Source organism: Xyrauchen texanus, chromosome 6 (assembly GCF_025860055.1).
Source record: "Xyrauchen texanus isolate HMW12.3.18 chromosome 6, RBS_HiC_50CHRs, whole genome shotgun sequence".
NCBI lineage: Eukaryota > Metazoa > Chordata > Actinopteri > Cypriniformes > Catostomidae > Xyrauchen > Xyrauchen texanus.
In genome coordinates, this window is record NC_068281.1 from 49,525,966 (window position 1) to 49,550,713 (window position 24,748).

Here is a 24,748-nt window from a genome sequence, read left to right on the forward strand (position 1 = left end):
CAACCACCACTTGTCCCAACACTCCAGCTACTACTTGTCCACCCACCACTCCAGCTACTCCGAGCTACTCTAAGAGGAAGAGAGGAAATAATCTCATTCTGGATTTTCTTCAGGGTGAATCTGTTAAGGAGCAGGAAAGGCACAAAGAAACAGAGGCCCAAACTGAGAGGTTTTTAACCCTCTTTGAAAAACTTGTGGACAAAATGCCCCAACAATAGTTATGTTATGTTGTGTTAAGATGTCATTAAAATGTTCAATATTTTTTGGCATGTCTAGATCATTACAAAAGAAACCATCACCAACATGTTTTCAAAATATAATTAAATTTAATAGAACTAAAGTTAAAATGAACCATATGTCCACACAATAACAGCCCAAAAGAACATGTGCATTTAAAAAAACACACTCAGAGAGTTGAACTATTTACAATTTTCATCAGAATTTTCTAATGAGGGGCTTGTGCGCTGATCAAGGCAGCAAGTCTGTCCCTTGTGGCATTCCCTGGTGTTTCATGTGCCTCAGGAGCTTCTTGTAGGGGAGGTTCTGGGTCCAGGATGTCCACTGCCACATCATTGTCTGGTTCCAGGACATCTCCATTATCAATGCAAACATTGTGCAGGAAAGCACAGGATGCTATGACCTGGGGTGCAAATGTAGGACTGACCTCCAGGGCCCTGAAAAGTGTGGACCTCCAACGAGTCTTCATAATGCCAAAGGCCCTCTCTACAATGGAACGTGCCCTTGATTGGTGGTAATTAAATTTCCTTTGCACTGGGCCATTCACAGGTTCCCTATATGGAGTGATGAGGCAGATTGGTGTCTCCAAACAAGGATATCCGCCATCTCCCAGGATAAAGTATCCATTGGGTGGATAATTTCTGGCCAGATAAAAGTTACTGTTTTTCAAAATGCGTGTGTCGTGTACGGAACCTGGATAGCCTACAAAAATATCCAGGAACTTTCCAGCAGAGTCACAGATGGCTTGCATGTTTATGGAGTAAAACCCTTTGTAATTTAAATAGTCCAGGCGATGAACTGATGGGGGCTTGATTCTTATGTGACAGCCATCAATAGCACCTACAGCTTTGTTGAGGACGGGCGTTCCAGAGCACTGGGCAAATCCATCACCCACAGTGTCCAGGTCTGCAGGCTTCGGAAAGACAATGGCTCTATGTAGATTGTCCCAAATGAACTGTGCCACCTTGTGAATAATTCTGTGAACAGTGGATTTGGGCACACTGAAAACTCGCGACACCACACGATAGGAAAGTCCATGGGCAAGCCAATAGACGTATATCAGGACTTCAAATTCAGTGCCCCATCCATGGTCCTGCTCTCTCTGCATCAGGCGCTGCAGGGCATGCATGGCCTGCCTATTTAACCTGAAGTCCTGTTTGATCTCTAACTCCACATTAAACCACAGGCGTAGGATGGGCACAACAGTATTCAAACTGCAGTATGTCACTGGACGGTCACTCTGGAAAACAATGAACAACAAAGAGCCTAATAAAAACATGTTTTGCATTACACATTCCACAGTCAGTGTAGATTGGTGACATTTACAACAATAAAATTTTTAGCATTTATTTTATTTGTAATAAACACTTTAAGTGGGCATTTTAAAAAGTGTTTATGTTGAATTACATTTTTTTTCTATGATACATTTTATTGTATCAGCACCCCCAACCTAAAACCACTTCCCGCACCCCTGGATTTAACTATACGGCCTGAATGTGTACGGTCGTGTTATTATCGACACAAACAACAGGTAAGTTAATTATATTTGGGCTAGCGTTAAATCATCAACAGCTGAGGTAACGTAAACATATAACGTCAAAATATTTAAACAAATCGGACATACCTGAAATAAATCCTCAAGGCAAAGAAGACGGCGAATGCGTCTTCTATATTCCACATGCCTTCTCTGTTGATTCATCAGACGTAGATACACGAACACAGCCCACACAACAGGCAACACAACAGCTGGAACCGGCATTTTCTGAATGAAAATAGTAGTAGTAGACACGTCGACGTTGCGCGTGACGTAGTGAGGTTTGCCGCGCTAATTTGCATATAGTGGTGTCCCATTTCATAGGGAAAGATCTTCAACTCCACTTCCCTCGTTGAGGGGACTTTACTTTCGAGGGCACTCAAAACCAAGTGGAAGTTTTAAGGGGGGAGAAATGGGACAGGGCCTAAGTATAATATCAGTAAGTTGGCTCTCACAAGCCAACTTAATAATAAGTTTAAATAGGATTTCAGTAAGTTGGCTCTCACAAGCCAACTTAATAATAAGTTTAAATAGGATTTCAGTAAGTTGGCTCTCACAAGCCAACTTAACTAGATGGGTACATTTCCTGAAGAAAATGTGAGTGGTGCTTGCCGTGGCAAAACTCGTCAAACAGCATGTTGTAACTTGAAAAGAACAAAAATTACGGTCATAAATAAATCAACCCGGAAGTCTGTACGATTTTCTGGTGCAGAAATATGTGATTTGTTACTCGGTTGCTAGGGTAACCCCATGTGGTTGCTAGGCAGTTACCATAGTGATACTAATGAAGTGTCCTTGCCATCCTGGTTGAAATAAATCAACCCAGAAGTCTGTACTGATTTTCTGGTGCAGAGATATAGTGATTTGTTACTCGGTTGCTAGGGTACTATGTGTAGTTGCTAGGGAGTGGCTTGGCAGCTGCCAATCATGAAATCTCCAAAGGCTGCTTGTCAGTATGAATGATATAAACCAACTCCCATGCCTCTGTGACATTCAGAATGGAAGATATCCCTCTATGGATTTTGGTTGTTAAGGTGCTCGACAATGGTTGCTAGGGAGGGGCTAGGAAGTGTTGAGGTGATTCATGATTGGCTGTTTGCTGTCCCGAGTCAAACGAGACCACCCTTGTGTTTCTATGACACTTCTATCCGGAGATATCCCTTTGATCTCTTTCATTAGAAGTCTATGGGACTTGTTGCTAAGGTGCTCTAAATGGTTGCTAGGGCGTGGCTTGATAGCTTCACAATGATCCTGAGAGACTGATTGGTCGTCTGAGTAAAATGAGGCCAGGCCCCTCGTCTCTATGACACTGTGATCCAGAGCTATGTTTAATACAAATCCTATGCCTTTCATTTCATGGGCCGTCCTACACCATTGTAAGTCAATTGGGGCATCTTTGGGCAGCTCCTGCCCCCAGGGGTGCAACTTTTACCCCATATTGAGGTATGCTCTTACAGAGCCTGCCAGCCTCTTCAAATGTGGCAAATCACACGCTTCTACGAAATCCTCGCTTGGAGCTGTGACGCGCCAAAGTTTGTCTCAATGTTAAGTCTATGGGATTTTTCGGCGCTTTTTTGCCCCTGGGGCAAATACCATACCTCGATCGCTTATAAAAGTCATAGCACACGTGTCCTCAATAGGCCGTTCGATTTGACACCTCATTCGTGGGTCTACGCCAAACGGTGCGGGACGAGTTAGGTGCCGAAGTTTTGTTAAGAGATATAAAAATAAAAATAACTAGATAGGTACATTTCCTGAAGAAAATGTGAGTGGTGCTTGCCGTGGCAAAACTCGTCAAATAGCCTGCTTGAAAAGAACAGAAATTGTGGTCATAAATAAATCAACCCAGAAGTCTGTATAATGTTCTGGTGCAGAAATATGTGATTTGTTAGTAGGTTGCTAGGGTAACCCCTCCTTGTTGCTAGGCAGTTACCATAGTGATCATAATCAAGTGTCTTTGCCATCCTGATTGAAATAAACCAACCCAGAAGTATCTACGCTTTTCTGATGCAGAGATATGTGATTTGTTACTTGGTTGCTAGGGTAACCCCATATGGTTGCTAGGCAGTTACCATAGTGATACTAATGAAGTCTCCTTGCCATCCTGAGTAAAATAAGTCAACCCGAAGTCTCTACTGTTTTCTAGTGCAGAGATATGTGATTTGTTACTCGGTTGCTAGGGTAACCCCATCTGGTTGCTAGGCAGTTACCATAGTGATAGTAATCAAGTGTCCTTGCCATCCTGAGTGAAATAAATCAACCCAGAGGTCTGTGATATTTTCTGGTGCAGAGATATGTGATTTGTTACTTGGTTGCTAGGGTAACCCCATCTGGTTGCTAGGCAGTTACCATAGTGATAGTAATAAAGTGTCCTTGCCATCCTGAATGAAATAAATCAACCCAGAGGTCTGTACTATTTTGTGGTGCAGAGATATGTGATTTGTTACTCGGTTGCTAGGGTAACACCATCTGTTTGCTAGGCAGTTACCATAGTGATAGTAATCAAGTGTCCTTGCCATCCTGAGTGAAATAAATCAACCCAGAGGTCTGTACTATTTTCTGGTGCAGAGATATGTGATTTGTTACTCGGTTGCTAAGGTAACCCCATCTGGTTTCTAGGCAGTTACCATAGTGATACTAATCAAGTGTGCTTGCCATCCTGAGTGAAATAAGTCAACCCGAAGTCTCTACGCTTTTCTGATGCAGAGATATGTGATTTGTTACTCGGTTGCTAGGGTAAGCCCATGTGGTTGCTAGGAAGTTACCATAGTGATACTAATGAAGTCTCCTTGTCATCCTGATTGAAATAAGTCAACCCGAAGTCTCTATGTTTTTGTGATGCAGAGATATGTGATTTGTTACTCGGTTGCTAGGGTAACCCCATCTGGTTGCTAGGCAGTTACCATAGTGATACTAATCAAGTGTCCTTGCCATCCTGATTGAAATAAGTCAACCCGAAGTCTCTATGTTTTTGTGATGCAGAGATATGTGATTTGTTACTCGGTTGCTAGGGTAAGCCCATCTGGTTGCTAGGCAGTTACCATAGTGATACTAATCAAGTCTCCTGGCCATCCTGATTAAAATAAATCAACCCAGAATTCTCTTCAATTTTCTGGTGCAGAGATATGTGATTTGTTACTCGGTTGCTAGGGTAACCCCTCCTTGTTGCTAGGCAGTTACCATAGTGATCATAATCAAGTGTCTTTGCCATCCTGATTGAAATAAACCAACCCAGAAGTATCTACGCTTTTCTGATGCAGAGATATGTGATTTGTTACTTGGTTGCTAGGGTAACCCCATATGGTTGCTAGGCAGTTACCATAGTGATACTAATGAAGTGTCCTTGCCATCCTGAGTAAAATAAGTCAACCCGAAGTCTCTACTGTTTTGTAGTGCAGAGATATGTGATTTGTTACTCGGTTGCTAGGGTAACCCCATCTGGTTGCTAGGCAGTTACCATAGTGATAGTAATCAGGTCTCCTTGCCATCCTGAGTGAAATAAACCAACCCAGAAGTCTGTACGCTTTTCTGATGCAGAGATATGTGATTTGTTACTTGGTTGCTAGGGTAACCCCATATGGTTGCTAGGCAGTTACCATAGTGATAGTAATGAAGTCTCCTTGCCATCCTGAGTGAAATAAGTCAACCCGAAATCTCTACAAATTTCTGGTGGAAAGATATGTGATTTGTTACTCGGTTGCTAGGTTAACCCCATCTGGTTTCTAGGCAGTTACCATAGTGATACTAATCAAGTCTCCTGGCCATCCTGATTAAAATAAATCAACCCAGAATTCTCTTCAATTTTCTGGTGCAGAGATATGTGATTTGTTACTCGGTTGCTAGGGTAACCCTCCTTGTTGCTAGGCAGTTACCATAGTGATCATAATCAAGTGTCTTTGCCATCCTGATTGAAATAAACCAACCCAGAAGTATCTACGCTTTTCTGATGCAGAGATATGTGATTTGTTACTTGGTTGCTAGGGTAACCCCATATGGTTGCTAGGCAGTTACCATAGTGATACTAATGAAGTCTCCTTGCCATCCTGAGTAAAATAAGTCAACCCGAAGTCTCTACTGTTTTCTAGTGCAGAGATATGTGATTTGTTACTCGGTTGCTAGGGTAACCCCATCTGGTTGCTAGGCAGTTACCATAGTGATAGTAATCAAGTGTCCTTGCCATCCTGAGTGAAATAAATCAACCCAGAGGTCTGTGATATTTTCTGGTGCAGAGATATGTGATTTGTTACTTGGTTGCTAGGGTAACCCCATCTGGTTGCTAGGCAGTTACCATAGTGATAGTAATAAAGTGTCCTTGCCATCCTGAATGAAATAAATCAACCCAGAGGTCTGTACTATTTTGTGGTGCAGAGATATGTGATTTGTTACTCGGTTGCTAGGGTAACCCCATCTGGTTGCTAGGCAGTTACCATAGTGATACTAATCAAGTGTCCTTGCCAGCCTGATTGAAATAAGTCAACCCGAAGTCTCTATGTTTTTGTGATGCAGAGATATGTGATTTGTTACTCGGTTGCTAGGGTAAGCCCATCTGGTTGCTAGGCAGTTACCATAGTGATACTAATGAAGTGTCCTTTCCATCCTGATTGAAATAAGTCAACCCGAAGTCTCTACGCTTTTCTGATGCAGAGATATGTGATTTGTTACTCGGTTGCTAGGGTAACCCCATCTGGTTGCTAGGCAGTTACCATAGTGATACTAATCAAGTCTCCTTGCCATCCTGATTGAAATAAATCAACCCAGAAGTCTCTCTGATTTTCTGGTGCAGAGATATAGTTACTGCTAAACGGTTGCTAGGGTACTCTGTTTAGTTGCTAGGAGTGGCTTGGCAGCTGCCAATCATGAATCTCCAAAGGCTGCTTGTCAGTATGAATGATATAAACCAACTCCCATGCCTCTGTGACATTCAGAATGGAAGATATCCCTCTATGGATTTTGGTTGTTAAGGTGCTCGACAATGGTTGCTAGGGAGGGGCTAGGAAGTGTTGATTTGATGCATGATTGGCTGTTTGCTGTCCCGAGTCAAACGAGACCACCCTTGTGTTTCTATGACACTTCTATCCGAGATATCCCTTTGATATGTTTCAATAGAAGTCTATGGGACTTGTTGCTAAGGTGCTCTTAATGGTTGCTAGGGCGTGGCTTGATAGCTTCACAATGATCCTGAGAGACTGATTGGTCGCCTGAGTAAAATGAGCCCACCCCTCGTCTCTATGACACTGTGATCCAGAGCTATGTTCAATACAAATCCCTATGCCTTTTCATTTCATGGGCCGCCCTACACCATTATAAGTCAATTGGGGCATTTTTGGGCAGCTCCTGCCCCCAGGGGTGCAACTTTTACCCCATATTGAGGTATGCTCTTACAGAGCCTGCCAGCCTCTTCAAATGTGGCAAATCACACGCTTCTACTAAATCCTCGCTTGGAGCTGTGACGCCAAAGTTTGTCTCAATGTTAAGTCTATGTGATTTTTCGCCGCTTTTTGCCCCTGGGGCAAATACCGCACTCGATCGCTTATAAAAGTCATAGCACACGTGTCCTCAATAGGTCGCTCGATTTGACACCTCATTCGTGGGTCTACGCCAAACGGTGCGGGACGAAGTTAGGTGTCAAGTTTTGTTAAGAGATATAAAAAAATAAAATAAAACTAGATGGGTACATTTCCTGAAGAAAATGTGAGTGGTGCTTGCCGTGGCAAAACTCGACCAAACAGCATGTTGTAACTTGAAAAGAACAAAAATTATGGTCATAAATAAATCAACCCAGAAGTCTGTACGATTTTCTGGTGCAGAAATATGTGATTTGTTACTCGGTTGCTAGGGTAAGCCCATGTGGTTGCTATGCAGTTACCAAGGTAATACAATACATGGCTCCTTTCCATCCTGAGTGAAATAAGTCAACCCGAAGTCTGTAGTGTTTTCTGGTGCAGAGATATGTGATTTGTTACTCGGTTGCTAGGGTAACCCCATCTGGTTGCTAGGCAGTTACCATAGTGATACTAATGAAGTGTCCTTGCCATCCTGATTGAAATAAGTCAACCCGGAAGTCTCTACGCTTTTCTGATGCAGAGATATGTGATTTGTTACTCGGTTGCTAGGGTAAGCCCATCTGGTTGCTAGGCAGTTACCATAGTGATACTAATGAAGTGTCCTTGCCATCCTGATTGAAATAAGTCAACCCGAAGTCTCTATGTTTTTGTGATGCAGAGATATGTGATTTGTTACTCGGTTGCTAGGGTAAGCCCATCTGGTTGCTAGGCAGTTACCATAGTGATACTAATGAAGTGTCCTTTCCATCCTGATTGAAATAAGTCAACCCGAAGTCTCTACGCTTTTCTGATGCAGAGATATGTGATTTGTTACTCGGTTGCTAGGGTAACCCCATCTGGTTGCTAGGCAGTTACCATAGTGATACTAATCAAGTCTCCTTGCCATCCTGATTGAAATAAATCAACCCAGAAGTCTCTCTGATTTTCTGGTGCAGAGATATAGTTACTGCTAAACGGTTGCTAGGGTACTCTGTTTAGTTGCTAGGAGTAGCTTGGCAGCTGCCAATCATGAATCTCCAAAGGCTGCTTGTCAGTATGAATGATATAAACCAACTCCCATGCCTCTGTGACATTCAGAATGGAAGATATCCCTCTATGGATTTTGGTTGTTAAGGTGCTCGACAATGGTTGCTAGGAGGGGCTAGGAAGTGTTGATTTGATGCATGATTGGCTGTTTGCTGTCCCGAGTCAAACGAGACCACCCTTGTGTTTCTATGACACTTCTATCCGGAGATATCCCTTGATCTGTTTCAATAGAAGTCTATGGGACTTGTTGCTAAGGTGCTCTTAATGGTTGCTAGGGCGTGGCTTGATAGCTTCACAATGATCCTGAGAGACTGATTGGTCGTCTGAGTAAAATGAGCCCACCCCTCGTCTCTATGACACTGTGATCCAGAGCTATGTTCAATACAAATCCCTATGCCTTTTCATTTCATGGGCCGTCCTACACCATTATAAGTCAATTGGGGCATTTTTGGGCAGCTCCTGCCCCCAGGGGTGCAACTTTTACCCCATATTGAGGTATGCTCTTACAGAGCCTGCCAGCCTCTTCAAATGTGGCAAATCACACGCTTCTGTGAAATCCTCGCTTGGAGCTGTGACGCTCAAAGTTTGTCTCAATGTTAAGTCTATGGGATTTTTCGGCGCTTTTTTGCCCCTGGGGCAAATACCGTACTCGACGCTTATAAAAGTCATAGCACACGTGTCCTCAATAGGTCGCTCGATTTGACACCTCATTCGTGGGTCTACGCCAAACGGTGCGGACGAGTTAGGTGCCAAGTTTTGTTAGGAGATAGAATAATAATAAAGAAGAAAAATAAAAATAAAAATAAGTATGTGAGATTACAATAGTGATGCTTTGCAAGCACCACTAACTAGATAGGTACATTTCCTGAAGAAAATGTGAGTGGTGCTTGCCGTGGCAAAACTCGATCAAACAGCATGTTGTAACTTGAAAAGAAAAAAATTATGGTCATAAATAAATCAGCCCAGAAGTCTGTACGATTTTCTGGTGCAGAAATATGTGATTTGTTACTCGGTTGCTAGGGTAAGCCCATGTGGTTGCTATGCAGTTACCATAGGTAATACAATACATGGCTCCTTTCCATCCTGAGTGAAATAAGTCAACCCGAAGTCTGTAGTGTTTTCTGGTGCAGAGATATGTGATTTGTTACTCGGTTGCTAGGGTAACCCCATCTGGTTGCTAGGCAGTTACCATATTGATACTAATGAAGTGTCCTTGCCATCCTGGTTGAAATAAATCAACCCGAAGTCTGTACTCTTTTCTGGTGCCGAGATATGTGATTTGTTTCTCGGTTGCTAGGGTAACCCCATCTGGTTGCTAGGCAGTTACCATAGTGATAGTAATCAAGTGTCCTTGCGATCCTGAGTGAAATAAATCAACCCGAAGTCTGTACTCTTTTCTGGTGCCGAGATATGTGATTTGTTTCTCGGTTGCTAGGGTAACCCCATCTGGTTGCTAGGCAGTTACCATAGTGATAGTAATCAAGTGTCCTTGCGATCCTGAGTGAAATAAATCAACCCGAAGTCAGTACTATTTTGTGGTGCAGAGATATGTGATTTGTTACTCGGTTGCTAGGGTAACCCCATCTGGTTGCTAGGCAGTTACCATAGTGATAGTAATCAAGTGTCCTTGCCATCCTGATTGAAATAAGTCAACCCAGAAGTATCTACGCTTTTCTGATGCAGAGATATGTGATTTGTTACTCGGTTGCTAGGGTAACCCCATGTGGTTGCTAGGCAGTTACCATATTGATACTAATGAAGTGTCCTTGCCATCCTGGTTGAAATAAATCAACCTGGAAGTCTGTACTCTTTTCTGGTGCCGAGATATGTGATTTGTTTCTCGGTTGCTAGGGTAACCCCATCTGGTTGCTAGGCAGTTACCATAGTGATAGTAATGAAGTGTCCTTGCCATCCTGAGTGAAATAAATCAACCCGAAGTCAGTACTATTTTCTGGTGCAGAGATATGTGATTTGTTACTCGGTTGCTAGGGTAACCCCATCTGGTTGCTAGGCAGTAATCATAGTGATACTAATCAAGTGTCCTTGCCATCCTGATTGAAATAAGTCAACCCGAAGTCTGTACGCTTTTCTGATGCAGAGATATGTGATTTGTTACTCGGTTGCTAGGGTAAGCTCATGTGGTTGCTAGGCAGTTACCATAGTGATACTAATGAAGTGTCCTTGCCATCCTGATTGAAATAAGTCAACCCGAAGTCTCTACGTTTTCTGATGCAGAGATATGTGATTTGTTACTCGGTTGCTAGGGTAACCCCATCTGGTTGCTAGGCAGTTACCATAGTGATACTTATCAAGTGTCCTTGCCATCCTGATTGAAATAAGTCAACCCGAAGTCTCTATGTTTTTGTGATGCAGAGATATGTGATTTGTTACTCGGTTGCTAGGGTAAGCCCATCTGGTTGCTAGGCAGTTACCATAGTGATACTAATGAAGTGTCCTTGCCATCCTGATTGAAATAAGTCAACCCGGAAGTCTCTACGCTTTTCTGATGCAGAGATATGTGATTTGTTACTCGGTTGCTAGGGTAACCCCATCTGGTTGCTAGGCAGTTAACATAGTGATACTTATCAAGTCTCCTTGCCATCCTGATTGAAATAAATCAACCCAGAAGTCTCTCTGATTTTCTGGTGCAGAGATATAGTTACTGCTAAACGGTTGCTAGGGTACTCTGTGTAGTTGCTAGGGAGTGGCTTGGCAGCTGCCAATCATGAATCTCCAAAGGCTGCTTGTCAGTATGAATGATATAAACCAACTCCCATGCCTCTGTGACATTCAGAATGGAAGATATCCCTCTATGGATTTTGGTTGTTAAGGTGCTCGACAATGGTTGCTAGGGAGGGGCTAGGAAGTGTTGAAGTGATGCATGATTGGCTGTTTGCTGTCCCGAGTCAAACGAGACCACCCTTGTGTTTCTATGACACTTCTATCCGGAGATATCCCTTTGATCTTTTTCAATAGAAGTCTAAGGGACTTGTTGCTAAGGTGCTCTTAATGGTTGCTAGGGCGTGGCTTGATAGCTTCACAATGATCCAGAGAGACTGATTGGTTGTCTGAGTAAAATGAGCCCACCCCCTCGTCTCTATGACACTGTGATCCAGAGCTATGTTCAATACAAATCCCTATGCCTTTTCATTTCATGGGCCGTCCTACACCATTATAAGTCAATTGGGGCATTTTTGGGCAGCTCCTGCCCCCAGGGGTGCAACTTTTACCCCATATTGAGGTATGCTCTTACAGAGCCTGCCAGCCTCTTCAAATGTGGCAAATCACACGCTTCTACTGAAATCCTCGCTTGGAGCTGTGACGCGTCAAAGTTTGTCTCAATGTTAAGTCTATGGGATTTTTCGTCCGCTTTTTTGCCCCTGGGGCAAATACCGCACTCCGATCGCTTATAAAAGTCATAGCACATGTGTCCTCAATAGGCTGTTCGATTTGACACCTCATTCGTGGGTCTACGCCAAACGGTGCGGGACGAGTTAGGTGCCGAAGTTTTGTTAAGAGATATAAAAATAAAAATAAAAATAAAAATAAAAAGTATAATAATAAGTATGTGAGATTACAATAGTGATGCTTTGCAAGCACCACTAATAAAAATAAAAATAATAAGTATGTGAGATTACAATAGTGATGCTTTGCAAGCACCACTAATAAGTATGTGAGATTACAATAGTGATGCTTTGCAAGCACCACTAATAATAATAATAACTAGAAAAAGTTCGTCGAGACAAACTTTAAGTTGGCTTGTGAAAGTTTGGACCAGAAAGTTTGAAGAAGTTTAAAGTAGTTTGAAGTTTAAAGTAGTTTGAAGTTTAAAGTAGTTTGTAGTTTAAATTAGTTTAAAGTTTAAAGTAGTTTGTAGTTTAAAGTAGTTTAAAGTTTAACTTAGTTGCTAGATAGACAGATAGATAGATAGACACTCAGATAGATAGTTAGATAGAGATAGATAGATAGATATTTACCCTCAGATAGATAGATAGATATAGATAGATAGATATTTACCCTCAGATAGATAGATAAATAGATAGAGAGAGAGATAGATATTTACCCTCAGATAGATAGATAGATAGATATATATTGACCCTCAGATAGATAGATAGATAGATAGACAGACAGATAGATGCTAGCACGCTTTTAGAATTTTTTAGCACTTCGCTAGGCGTATGCTAGCACATTTTAGCATTTTTAGCACTTAGCTAGGCGATGCTAGCATGTGTTAGCATGATGCTAACACGCTTTTAGCATGCTTTAAGACTTGCTGGGCGATGCTAGCATGTGTTAGCATGATGCTAGCACATTTTTAGCATGATTTAAGCACTTCGCTAGGCGATGCTAAGCATGTGTTAGCATGATGCTAGACGCTTTTTAGCATTTTTAAGCACTTCGCTAGGCGATGCTAGCATGTGTTAAGCATGATGCTAGCACGCTTTTAGCATGTTTTAGCACTTCGCTAGGCGATGCTAGCATGTGTTAAGCATGATGCTAACACGCTTTTAGCATGTTTTAGCACTCGCTAGGCGATGCTAGCATGTGTTAGCATGATGCTAACGACGTTTTTAGCATGTTTTAAGACTTCAGCTAGGCGATGCTAACATGTGTTAACATGATGCTTAAGACGCTTTTAGCATGTTTTAACACTTCGCTAGGCGATGCTAGCATGTGTTAAGCATGATGCTTAAGACGCTTTTAGTATGTTTTAGCACTTCGCTAGGCGATGCTAGCATGTGTTAGCATGATGCTGCAAGACGTTTTAAGCATGTTTTAACGACTCGCTAGGCGATGCTAAGCATGTGTTAGCATGATGCTTAGCATGTTTTTAAGCATGTTTTAGCGACTTCGCTAGGCGATGCTAAGCATGTGTTAGCATGATGCTAAGCATGTTTTTAGCATTTTTAGCACTCGGCTAGGCGATGCTAGACGCTTTTAGCATGTTTTAAGCACTTCACTAGGCGTATGCTAAGACGTTTTTAGCATGTTTTAGCGACTCGCTAGGCGATTTTAGCATGATGCTAGCACATTTTTAGCTTGTTTTAGCACTTCGCTAGTCAATGCTAAGCATGTGTTAGCATGATGCTAGACGTTTTTAGCATGTTTTAAGCATGTGGCTATGAAGATTTTAGGTCATTACTTTTGGCTGGTTGATAAAAGAAATCCTCTGAGGGAGAGAGAGAGGGAGAGATGCAGGGCTGACAGGCCCTTTTTATCTGTGTGTGTGTGAAAATGTCAGTTGGAATTTGAATTTCTGAACATTCCGCAATGTTAAGTCAATGGGAGTTTTTTCCGAGTTTGATCGTCATTTTTAGGAAAACCGTAAGTCCGATCAGTTAGAAAAGATATAGCACACTATTCGGGATTAGTCTGAAGGTCTGTGCCGAGTTTGGAGTATGTGGAGTTAAAGCTCTAGGAGGAGTTAGATATAGAAATTTCTGAGTAAGAGGAATAATAATAATAACTAGAAAAAAAAGTTCGTCAAGACAAACTTTAAGTTGGCTTGTGAAAGTTTGGACCAGAAAGTTTGAAGAAGTTTAAAGTAGTTTGAAGTTTAAATTAGTTTAAATTAGTTTAAAGTTTAAAGTAGTTTATAGTTTAAATTAGTTTGTAGTTTAAATTAGTTTGAAGTATAAATTAGTTTGTAGTTTAAATTAGTTTAAATTAGTTTAAAGTAGTTTATAGTTTAAATTAGTTTAGTTTAAATTTGTTTAAAGTAGTTTAAAGTTTAACTTAGTTGCTAGATAGATAGATAGATAGATAGATAGATAGATAGATAGATAGATAGATAGATAGACAGACACTCAGATAGATAGATAGATAGATCGATAGATAGATAGACATTGACCCTCAGATAGATAGATAGATAGATAGATATTGACCCTCAGATAGATAGATAGATAGATGGATGGATTGATTGATGGATGGATTGATCCTTGCTACCCTGAGTCCCAAGAACAAAGCCAGAAGTCTTTATGTTGTTCAGTTGCAGAGATATGTGATTTGTTACTCGGTTGCTAGGGTAACCCCATATGGTTGCTAGGCAGTTACCATAGTGATACTTATCAAGTCTTCTTGCCATCCTGATTGAAATAAATCAACCCAGAAGTCTCTACGATTTTCTGTTGCAGAGATATGTGATTTGTTACTCGGTTGCTAGGGTAACCCCATCTGGTTGTTAGGCAGTCACCATAGTGATACTTATCAAGTGTTCTTGACATCCTGATTGAAATGAACCAACCCAGAAGTCTCTACGATTTTCTGGTCCAGAGATATGTGATTTGTTACTCGGTTGCTAGGGTAACCCAATATGGTTGCTAGACCGTTACCATAGTGATACATATCAAGTCTCATTGACATCCTGATTGAAATAAATCAACCCAGAAGTCTCTATGATTTTCTGGTGCAGAGATATTTGATTTGTTACTCGGTTGCTAGGGTAACCCCATCTGGTTGCTAGGCAGTTACCTTAGTGATACTAATGAAGTGTCCTTGCCATCCTGATTGAAATAAGTCAATCCGGAAGTCTCTACGCTTTTCTGATGCAGAGATATGTGATTTGTTACTCGGTTGCTAAGGTAACCCCATGTGGTTGCTAGGCAGTTACCATAGTGATACTTATCAAGTCTCCTTGCCATCCTGATTGAAATAAATCAACCCAGAAGTCTCTCTGATTTTCTGGTGCAGAGATATGTGATTTGTTACTCGGTTGCTAGGCTAACCCCATCTGGTTGTTAGGCAGTCACCATAGTGATACTTATCAAGTCTTCTTGACATCCTGATTGAAATAAACCAACCCAGAAGTCTCTACGATTTTCTGGTCCAGAGATATGTGATTTGTTACTCGGTTGCTAGGGTAACCCAATGTGGTTGCTAGGCAGTTACCATAGTGATACTTGTCAAGTCTCCTTGACATCCTGATTGAAATAAATCAACCCAGAAGTCTCTACGATTATCTGGTGCAGAGATATGTGATTTGTTACTCGGTTGCTAGGGTAACCCCATCTGGTTGCTAGGCAGTTACCATAGTGATACTTATCAAGTCTCCTTGCCATCCTGATTGAAATAAATCAACCCAGAAATCTCTCTGATTTTCTGGTGCAGAGATATGTGATTTGTTACTCGGTTGCTAGGGTAACCCCATCTGGTTGTTAGGCAGTCACCATAGTGATACTTATCAAGTCTTCTTGACATCCTGATTGAAATAAACCAACCCAGAAGTCTCTACGATTTTCTGGTCCAGAGATATGTGATTTGTTACTCGGTTGCTAGGGTAACCCAATGTGGTTGCTAGGCAGTTACCATAGTGATATTTATCAAGTCTCCTTGACATCCTGATTGAAATAAATCAACCCAGAAGTCTCTACGATTATCTGGTGCAGAGATATGTGATTTGTTACTTGGTTGCTAGGGTAACCACATCTGGTTGCTAGGCAGTTACCATAGTGATACTAATGAAGTCTCTTTGCCATCCTGATTGAAATAAGTCAATCCGGAAGTCTCTACGCTTTTCTGATGCAGAGATATGTGATTTGTTACTCGGTTGCTAAGGTAACCCCATGTGGTTGCTAGGCAGTTACCATAGTGATACTTATCAAGTCTCCTTGCCATCCTGATTGAAATAAATCAACCCAGAAGTCTCTCTGATTTTCTGGTGCAGAGATATGTGATTTGTTACTCGGTTGCTAGGGTAACCCCATGTGGTTGCTAGGCAGTTACCATAGTGATACTTATCAAGTCTCCTTGCCATCCTGCTTGAAATAAATGAACCCAGAAGTCTCTCTGATTTTCTGGTGCAGAGATATAGTTATTGCTAAACGGTTGCTAGGGTACTCTGTTTAGTTGCTAGGGAGTGGCTTGACAGCTGCCAATTATGAAACTCCAAAGGCTGCTTGTCAGTATGAATGATATAAACCAACTCCCATGCCTCTGTGACATTCAGAATGGAAGATATCCCTCTATGGATTTTGGTTGTTAAGGTGCTCGACAATGGTTGCTAGGGAGGGGCTAGGAAGTGTTGAGGTGATTCATGATTGGCTGTTTGCTGCCCCGAGTCAAACGAGACCACCCTTGTGTTTCTATGACACTTCTATCCGGAGATATCCCTTTGATATCTTTCATTAGAAGTCTATGGGAGTTGTTGCTAAGGTGCTTTAAATTGTTGCTAGGGCGTGGCTTGATAGCTTCACAATGATCCCGAGAGACTGATTGGTCGTCTGAGTAAAATGAGCCCGCCCCTTGTCTCTATGACACTGTGATCCAGAGCTATGTTCAATACAAAATCCCTATGCAATGAGGGAGAGAGAGAGGAGAGATGCAGGGCTGACAGGCCCTTTTTGTCTGTGTGTGTTCCCAAATTAATGACTCTAATGAGCCGGTTCTTTTGACTCTACAGTGTGAAACATACAGTGTGACCAGTGTAGTCTGATTCCCAAATGAATGACTCTAATGATCCAGTTCTTTTGAATCTACAGTGTGAAACATACAGTGTGACCAGTGTAGTCTGATTCCCAAATTAATGACTCTAATGAGCCAGTTCTTTTGAATCTACAATGTGAAACATACAGTGTGACCAGTTTAGTCTGATTCCCAAATGAATGACTCTAATGAGCCAGTTCTTTTGAATCTACAGTGTGAAACATACAGTGTGACCAGTGTGGTCTGATTCCCAAATGAATGACTCTAATGAGCCAGTTCTACAGTGTAGTGTTAAAAAAAGTTTAACTTAGTTGCTAGATAGATAGATAGATAGATAGATAGATATTTACCCTTAGATATATAGAGAGATAGATATAGATAGATAGAGAGAGAGAGATAGATATTTACCCTCAGATAGATAGATAGATAGATATTTAGATATTTAGATAGATAGATATTGACCCTCAGATAGATGCTAGCACGTTTTTAGCATGTTTTAGTGTGTGGCTAGGAAGATTTTAGGTCATTACTTTTTGGCTGCTTGATAAAAGAAATCCTCTGAGGGAGAGAGAGAGGGAGAGATGCAGGGCTGACAGGCCCTTTTTGTCTGTGTGTGTGAAAATGTCAGTTGGAATTTGAATTTCTGAACATTCCGCAATGTTAAGTCAATGGGAGTTTTTTCCGAGTTTGATCATCATTTTTAGGAAAACCGTAAGTCCGATCAGTTAGAAAAGATATAGCACACTATTCGGGATTAGTCTGAAGGTCTGTGCCGAGTTTGGTGCCTGTAGCTTAAAAGCTCTAGGAGGAGTTAGTCTTGGTAATTTTAGTCTCAGAATAATAATAATAATAATAATAATAATAATAAGTTTAAATAGGATTTCAGTAAGTTGGCTCTCACAAGCCAACTTAATAAGTTTAAATAGGATTTCAGTAAGTTGGCTTTCACAAGCCAACTTAACTAGAAAAAAAAGTTCGTCGAGACAAACTTTAAGTTGGCTTGTGAAAGTTTGGACCAGAAAGTTTGAAGTTTAAAGTAGTTTGAAGTTTAAAGTAGTTTGAAGTTTAAATTAGTTTATAGTTTAAATTAGTTTAAAGTTTAAATTAGTCTAAAGTTTAAATTAGTTTGTGTTAGCATGATGCTAGTACGCTTTTAGCATGTTTTAAGCACTTCGCTAGTCGATGCTAACATGTGTTAACATGATGCTAGCACGCTTTTAGCATGTTTTAGCACTTCACTAGGCGATGCTAAGCATGTGTTAAGATGATGCTAACGACGCTTTTAGCATGTTTTAAGCACTCGCTACGCTGATGCTAAGCATGTGTTAAGCATGATGCTATAGACGCTTTTAGCATTTTTTAAGCACTTCAGCTAGGCGATGCTAAGCATGTGTTAAGCATGATGCTAACGACGCTTTTAGCATGTTTTAAAGACTTCAGCTAGGCGTATGCTAAGATGTGTTAAGCATGATGCTAAGACGCTTTAAGCATGTTTTAAGACTTCGCTAGGGCGATGCTAAGCATGTGTTAAGCATGATGCTAAGACGCTTTTAAGATTTTTTAAAGCACTTCGCTAGGCGATGCTAAGCATGTGTTAAGCATGATGCTAGCGACGCTTTTAGCATGTTTTAAGACTGTCGCTAGGCGATGCTAAGATGTGTTAAAGATGATGCTAAGACGCTTTTAGCATGTTTTAACGACTTCGCTAGGCGATGCTAAGCATGTGTTAAGCATGATGCTAGCGACGTTTTTAGCATGTTTTAGCAGACTTCACTAGGCGATGCTAAGCATGTGTTAACATGATGCTAAGACGTTTTTAGCATTTTTAGCACTTTGCTAGGCGATGCTAAGCATGTGTTAAGCATGATGCTAGCACATTTTTAGCATGTTTTAAGCACTTGCTAGTCAATGCTAAGCATGTGTTAAGCATGATGCTAGCATGTTTTAGCATGTTCTAGGTGTGGCTAGGAAGATTTTAGGTCATTACTTTTTGGCTGCTTGATAAAAGAAATCCTCTGAGGGAGAGAGAGAGGGAGAGATGCAGGGCTGACAGGCCCTTTTGTGTGTGTGTGTGAAAATGTCAGTTGGAATTTGAATTTCTGAACATTCCGCAATGTTAAGTCAATGGGAGTTTTTTCTGAGTTTGATCGCCATTTTAGGAAAACCGTAAGTCCGATCAGTTAGAAAAGATATAGCACACTATTCGGGATTAGTCTGAAGGTCTGTGCCGAAGTTTGGTGCCTGTAGCTTAAAAGCTCTAGGAGGAGTAAGCGTATAGAAATTTCTGAGTAAGAAGAATAATAATAACTAGATAGGTACATTTCCTGAAGAAAATGTGAGTGGTGCTTGCCGTGGCAAAACTCGTCAAACAGCATGTTGTAACTGGAAAAGAAAAAAAATTATGGTCATAAATAAATCAGCCCAGAAGTCTGTAACGATTTTCTGGTGCAGAAATATGTGATTTTTTACTCGGTTGCTAGGGTAAGCCCATGTGGTTGCTATGCAGTTACCAAGGTAATACAATACATGGCTCCTTTCCATCCTGAGTGAAATAAGTCAACCCGAAGTCTGTAGTGTTTTCTGGTGCAGAGATATGTGATTTGTTACTCGGTTGCTAGGGTAACCCCATCTGGTTGCTAGGCAGTTACCATATTGATACTAATGAAGTGTCCTTGCCATCCTGGTTGAAATAAATCAACCCGGAAGTCTGTACTCTTTTCTGGTGCCGAGATATGTGATTTGTTTCTCGGTTGCTAGGGTAACCCCATCTGGTTGCTAGGCAGTTACCATAGTGATAGTAATCAAGTGTCCTTGCGATCCTGAGTGAAATAAATCAACCCGAAGTCTGTACTCTTTTCTGGTGCCGAGATATGTGATTTGTTTCTCGGTTGCTAGGGTAACCCCATCTGGTTGCTAGGCAGTTACCATAGTGATAGTAATCAAGTGTCCTTGCGATCCTGAGTGAAATAAATCAACCCGGAAGTCAGTACTATTTTGTGGTGCAGAGATATGTGATTTGTTACTCGGTTGCTAGGGTAACCCCATCTGGTTGCTAGGCAGTTACCATAGTGATAGTAATCAAGTGTCCTTGCCATCCTGATTGAAATAAGTCAACCCAGAAGTATCTACGCTTTTCTGATGCAGAGATATGTGATTTGTTACTCGGTTGCTAGGGTAACCCCATGTGGTTGCTAGGCAGTAACCATATTGATACTAATGAAGTGTCCTTGCCATCCTGGTTGAAATAAATCAACCTGGAAGTCTGTACTCTTTTCTGGTGCCGAGATATGTGATTTGTTTCTCGGTTGCTAGGGTAACCCCATCTGGTTGCTAGGCAGTTACCATAGTGATAGTAATGAAGTGTCCTTGCCATCCTGAGTGAAATAAATCAACCCGAAGTCAGTACTATTTTCTGGTGCAGAGATATGTGATTTGTTACTCGGTTGCTAGGGTAACCCCATCTGGTTGCTAGGCAGTAATCATAGTGATACTAATCAAGTGTCCTTGCCATCCTGATTGAAATAAGTCAACCCGAAGTCTCTACGCTTTTGTGATGCAGAGATATGTGATTTGTTACTCGGTTGCTAGGGTAAGCTCATGTGGTTGCTAGGCAGTTACCATAGTGATACTAATGAAGTGTCCTTGCCATCCTGATTGAAATAAGTCAACCCGGAAGTCTCTACGCTTTTCTGATGCAGAGATATGTGATTTGTTACTCGGTTGCTAGGGTAACCCCATCTGGTTGCTAGGAAGTTAACATAGTGATACTTATCAAGTGTCCTTGCCATCCTGATTGAAATAAGTCAACCCGGAAGTCTCTATGTTTTTGTGATGCAGAGATATGTGATTTGTTACTCGGTTGCTAGGGTAAGCCCATCTGGTTGCTAGGCAGTTACCATAGTGATACTAATGAAGTGTCCTTGCCATCCTGATTGAAATAAGTCAACCCGGAAGTCTCTACGCTTTTCTGATGCAGAGATATGTGATTTGTTACTCGGTTGCTAGGGTAACCCCATCTGGTTGCTAGGCAGTTAACATAGTGATACTTATCAAGTCTCCTTGCCATCCTGATTGAAATAAATCAACCCAGAAGTCTCTCTGATTTTCTGGTGCAGAGATATAGTTACTGCTAAACGGTTGCTAGGGTACTCTGTGTAGTTGCTAGGGAGTGGCTTGGCAGCTGCCAATCATGAATCTCCAAAGGCTGCTTGTCAGTATGAATGATATAAACCAACTCCCATGCCTCTGTGACATTCAGAATGGAAGATATCCCTCTATGGATTTTGGTTGTTAAGGTGCTCGACAATGGTTGCTAGGGAGGGGCTAGGAAGTGTTGAAGTGATGCATGATTGGCTGTTTGCTGTCCCGAGTCAAACGAGACCACCCTTGTGTTTCTATGACACTTCTATCCGGAGATATCCCTTTGATCTTTTTCAATAGAAGTCTATGGGACTTGTTGCTAAGGTGCTCTTAATGGTTGCTAGGGCGTGGCTTGATAGCTTCACAATGATCCAGAGAGACTGATTGGTTGTCTGAGTAAAATGAGCCCACCCCTCGTCTCTATGACACTGTGATCCAGAGCTATGTTCAATACAAATCCCTATGCCTTTTCATTTCATGGGCCGTCCTACACCATTATAAGTCAATTGGGGCATTTTTGGGCAGCTCCTGCCCCCAGGGGTGCAACTTTTACCCCATATTGAGGTATGCTCTTACAGAGCCTGCCAGCCTCTTCAAATGTGGCAAATCACACGCTTCTACTGAAATCCTCGCTTGGAGCTGTGACGCGTCAAAGTTTGTCTCAATGTTAAGTCTATGGGATTTTTCGTCCGCTTTTTTGCCCCTGGGGCAAATACCGCACTCCGATCGCTTATAAAAGTCATAGCACATGTGTCCTCAATAGGCTGTTCGATTTGACACCTCATTCGTGGGTCTACGCCAAACGGTGCGGGACGAGTTAGGTGCCGAAGTTTTGTTAAGAGATATAAAAATAAAAATAAAAATAAAAAGTATAACTAGATGGGGACATTTCCTGAAGAAAATGTGAGTGGTGCTTGCCGTGGCAAAACTCGTCAAACAGCATGTTGTAACTTGAAAAGAGCAAAAATTATGGTCATGAATAAATCAACCCAGAAGTCTGTATGATTTTCTGGTGCAGAAATATGTGATTTGTTACTCGGTTGCTAGGGTAAGCCCATGTGGTTGCTATGCAGTTACCAAGGTAATACAATACATGGCTCCTTTCCATCCTGAGTGAAATAAGTCAACCCGAAGTCTCTACGTTTTTGTGATGCAGAGATATGTTATTTGTTAGTCGGTTGCTAGGGTAACCCCATCTGGTTGCTAGGCAGTTACCATAGTGATACTTATGAAGTCTCCTTGCCATCCTGATTGAAATAAGTCAACCCGAACTCTCTACGCTATTGTGATTAAGAGATATGTGATTTGCTAGTCGGTTGCTAGGGTAACCCCATCTGGTTGCTAGGCAGTTACCATAGTGATACTAATGAAGTCTCCTTGCCATCCTGATTGAAATAAGTCAACCCGAAGTCTCTACGTTTTTGTGATGCAGAGATATGTGATTTGTTACTCGGTTGCTAGGGTAACCCCATATGGTTGCTAGGCAGTTACCATAGTGATACTAATGAAGTCTCCTTGCCATCCTGAGTGAAATAAGTCAACCCGAAGTCACTACTGTTTTCTGGTGCAGAGATATGTGATTTGTTACTCGGTTGCTAGGGTAACCCCATCTGGTTGCTAGGCAGTTACCATATTGATACTAATGAAGTGTCCTTGCCATCCTGGTTGAAATAAATCAACCCGGAAGTCTGTACTCTTTTCTGGTGCCGAGATATGTGATTTGTTTCTCGGTTGCTAGGGTAACCCCATCTGGTTGCTAGGCAGTTACCATAGTGATAGTAATCAAGTGTCCTTGCGATCCTGAGTGAAATAAATCAACCCGAAGTCAGTACTGTTTTCTGGTGCAGAGATATGTGATTTGTTACTCGGTTGCTAGGGTAACCCCATCTGGTTGCTAGGCAGTTACCATAGTGATAGTAATCAAGTGTCCTTGCCATCCTGATTGAAATAAGTCAACCCAGAAGTATCTACGCTTTTCTGATGCAGAGATATGTGATTTGTTACTCGGTTGCTAGGGTAACCCCATGTGGTTGCTAGGCAGTTACCATATTGATACTAATGAAGTGTCCTTGCCATCCTGGTTGAAATAAATCAACCTGGAAGTCTGTAGTCTTTTCTGGTGCCGAGATATGTGATTTGTTTCTCGGTTGCTAGGGTAACCCCATCTGGTTGCTAGGCAGTTACCATAGTGATAGTAATCAAGTGTCCTTGCCATCCTGAGTGAAATAAATCAACCCGAAGTCAGTACTATTTTCTGGTGCAGAGATATGTGATTTGTTACTCGGTTGCTAGGGTAACCCCATCTGGTTGCTAGGCAGTAATCATAGTGATAGTAATCAAGTGTCCTTGCCATCCTGATTGAAATAAGTCAACCCGGAAGTCTCTACGTTTTTCTGATGCAGAGATATGTGATTTGTTACTGGGTTGCTAGGGTAACCCCATCTGGTTGCTAGGCAGTTACCTTAGTGATACTAATGAAGTCTCCTTGCCATCCTGATTGAAATAAATCAACCCAGATGTTTCTCTGATTTTCTGGTGCAGAGATATAGTTACTGCTAAATGGTTGCTAGGGTACTCTGTTTAGTTGCTAGGGAGTGGCTTGGCAGCTGCCAATCATTAATCTCCAAAGGCTGCTTGTCAGTATGATTGATATAAACCAACTCCCATGCCTCTGTGACATTCAGAATGGAAGATATCCTCTATGGATTTTGGTTGCTAAGGTGCTCGACAATGGTTGCTAGGGAGGGGCTAGGAAGTGTTGAGGTGATTCATGATTGGCTGTTTGCTGCCCCGAGTGAAACGAGACCACCCTTGTGTTTCTATGACACTTCTATCCGGAGATATCCCTTTGATGTCTTTCATTAGAAGTCTATGGGACTTGTTGCTAAGGTGCTCTAAATTGTTGCTAGGGCGTGGCTTGATAGATGCAAAATGATCCTGAGATACTGATTGGTCGCCTGAGTAAAATGAGCCCGCCCCATTGTCTCTATGACACTGTGATCCAGAGCTATGTTGAATACAAATCCCAATGCCATTTCATTTCATGGGCCGTCCTACACCATTGTAAGTCAATTGGGGCATTTTTGGGCAGCTCCTGCCCCCAGGGGTGCAACTTTTACCCCATTTTGAGGTATGCTCTTACAGAGCCTGCCAGCCTCTTCAAATATGGCAAATCACACGCTTCTGCTAAATCCTCGCCGGAGCTGTGACGCGCCAAAGTTTGTCGCAATGTTAAGTCTATGGGATTTTTCGGCCGCTTTTTTGCCCCTGGGGCAATTACCGCACTCCGATCGCTTATAAAAGTCATAGCACACGTGTCCTCAATAGGTCGCTCGATTTGACACCTCATTCGTGGGTCTACGCCAAACGGTGCGGGACGAAGTTAGGTGCCGAAGTTTTGTACGGAGATAGAATAATAATAAAAAAAAGAAAAATAAAAATAAAAATAAGTATGTGAGATTACAATAGTGATGCTTTGCAAGCACCACTAATAAGTTTAAATAGGATTTCAGTAAGTTGGCTCTTACAAGCCAACTTAATAATAATAATAAGTTTAAATAGGATTTCAGTAAGTTGGCTCTCACAAGCCAACTTAACTAGAAAAAGTTCATCGAGACAAACTTTAAGTTGGCTGGTGAAAGTTTGGACCAGAAAGTTTGAAGTTTAAAGTAGTTTGAAGTTTAAATTAGTTTATAGTTTAAATTAGTTTAAAGTTTAAATTACTCTAAAGTTTAAATTAGTTTGAATTTTAAAGTAGTTTGAAGTTTAAAGTAGTTTATAGTTTAAATTAGTTTAAAGTTTAAATTAGTCTAAAGTTTAAATTAGT

The 24,748-nt window shown here is 41.5% G+C and overlaps 2 protein-coding genes across 2 annotated transcripts in view; both read right to left on the reverse strand.

The window, feature by feature from the left end:
* Positions 1-24,748, reverse strand: part of LOC127644621 (adenylate cyclase type 1-like) — a 180,396-nt gene that overhangs the window by 33,744 nt on the left and 121,904 nt on the right. The gene's annotated exons all lie outside the window — the stretch shown is intronic.
* On the reverse strand, positions 384-2,195 carry LOC127644633 (putative nuclease HARBI1). Its single transcript, XM_052127909.1, has 2 exons — positions 1,862-2,195; positions 384-1,477 (listed from the first exon to the last, which is right to left on the reverse strand). The coding sequence occupies exons 1-2, from the start codon at positions 1,994-1,996 to the stop codon at positions 446-448; spliced, it is 1,167 nt and encodes a 388-aa protein (XP_051983869.1). The 5' UTR covers positions 1,997-2,195; the 3' UTR covers positions 384-445.

Coding starts and splice junctions, on each gene's coding strand:
- LOC127644633 (XM_052127909.1), bottom strand. CDS start 1,996: ATGCCGGTTCCAGCTGTTGTGTTGCCTGTTGTGTGGGCTGTGTTCGTG. Junction 1,478..1,861: donor GCCTTGAGGATTTATTTCAG/GTATGTCCGATT, acceptor ATTGTTTTCCAG/AGTGACCGTCCAGTGACATA.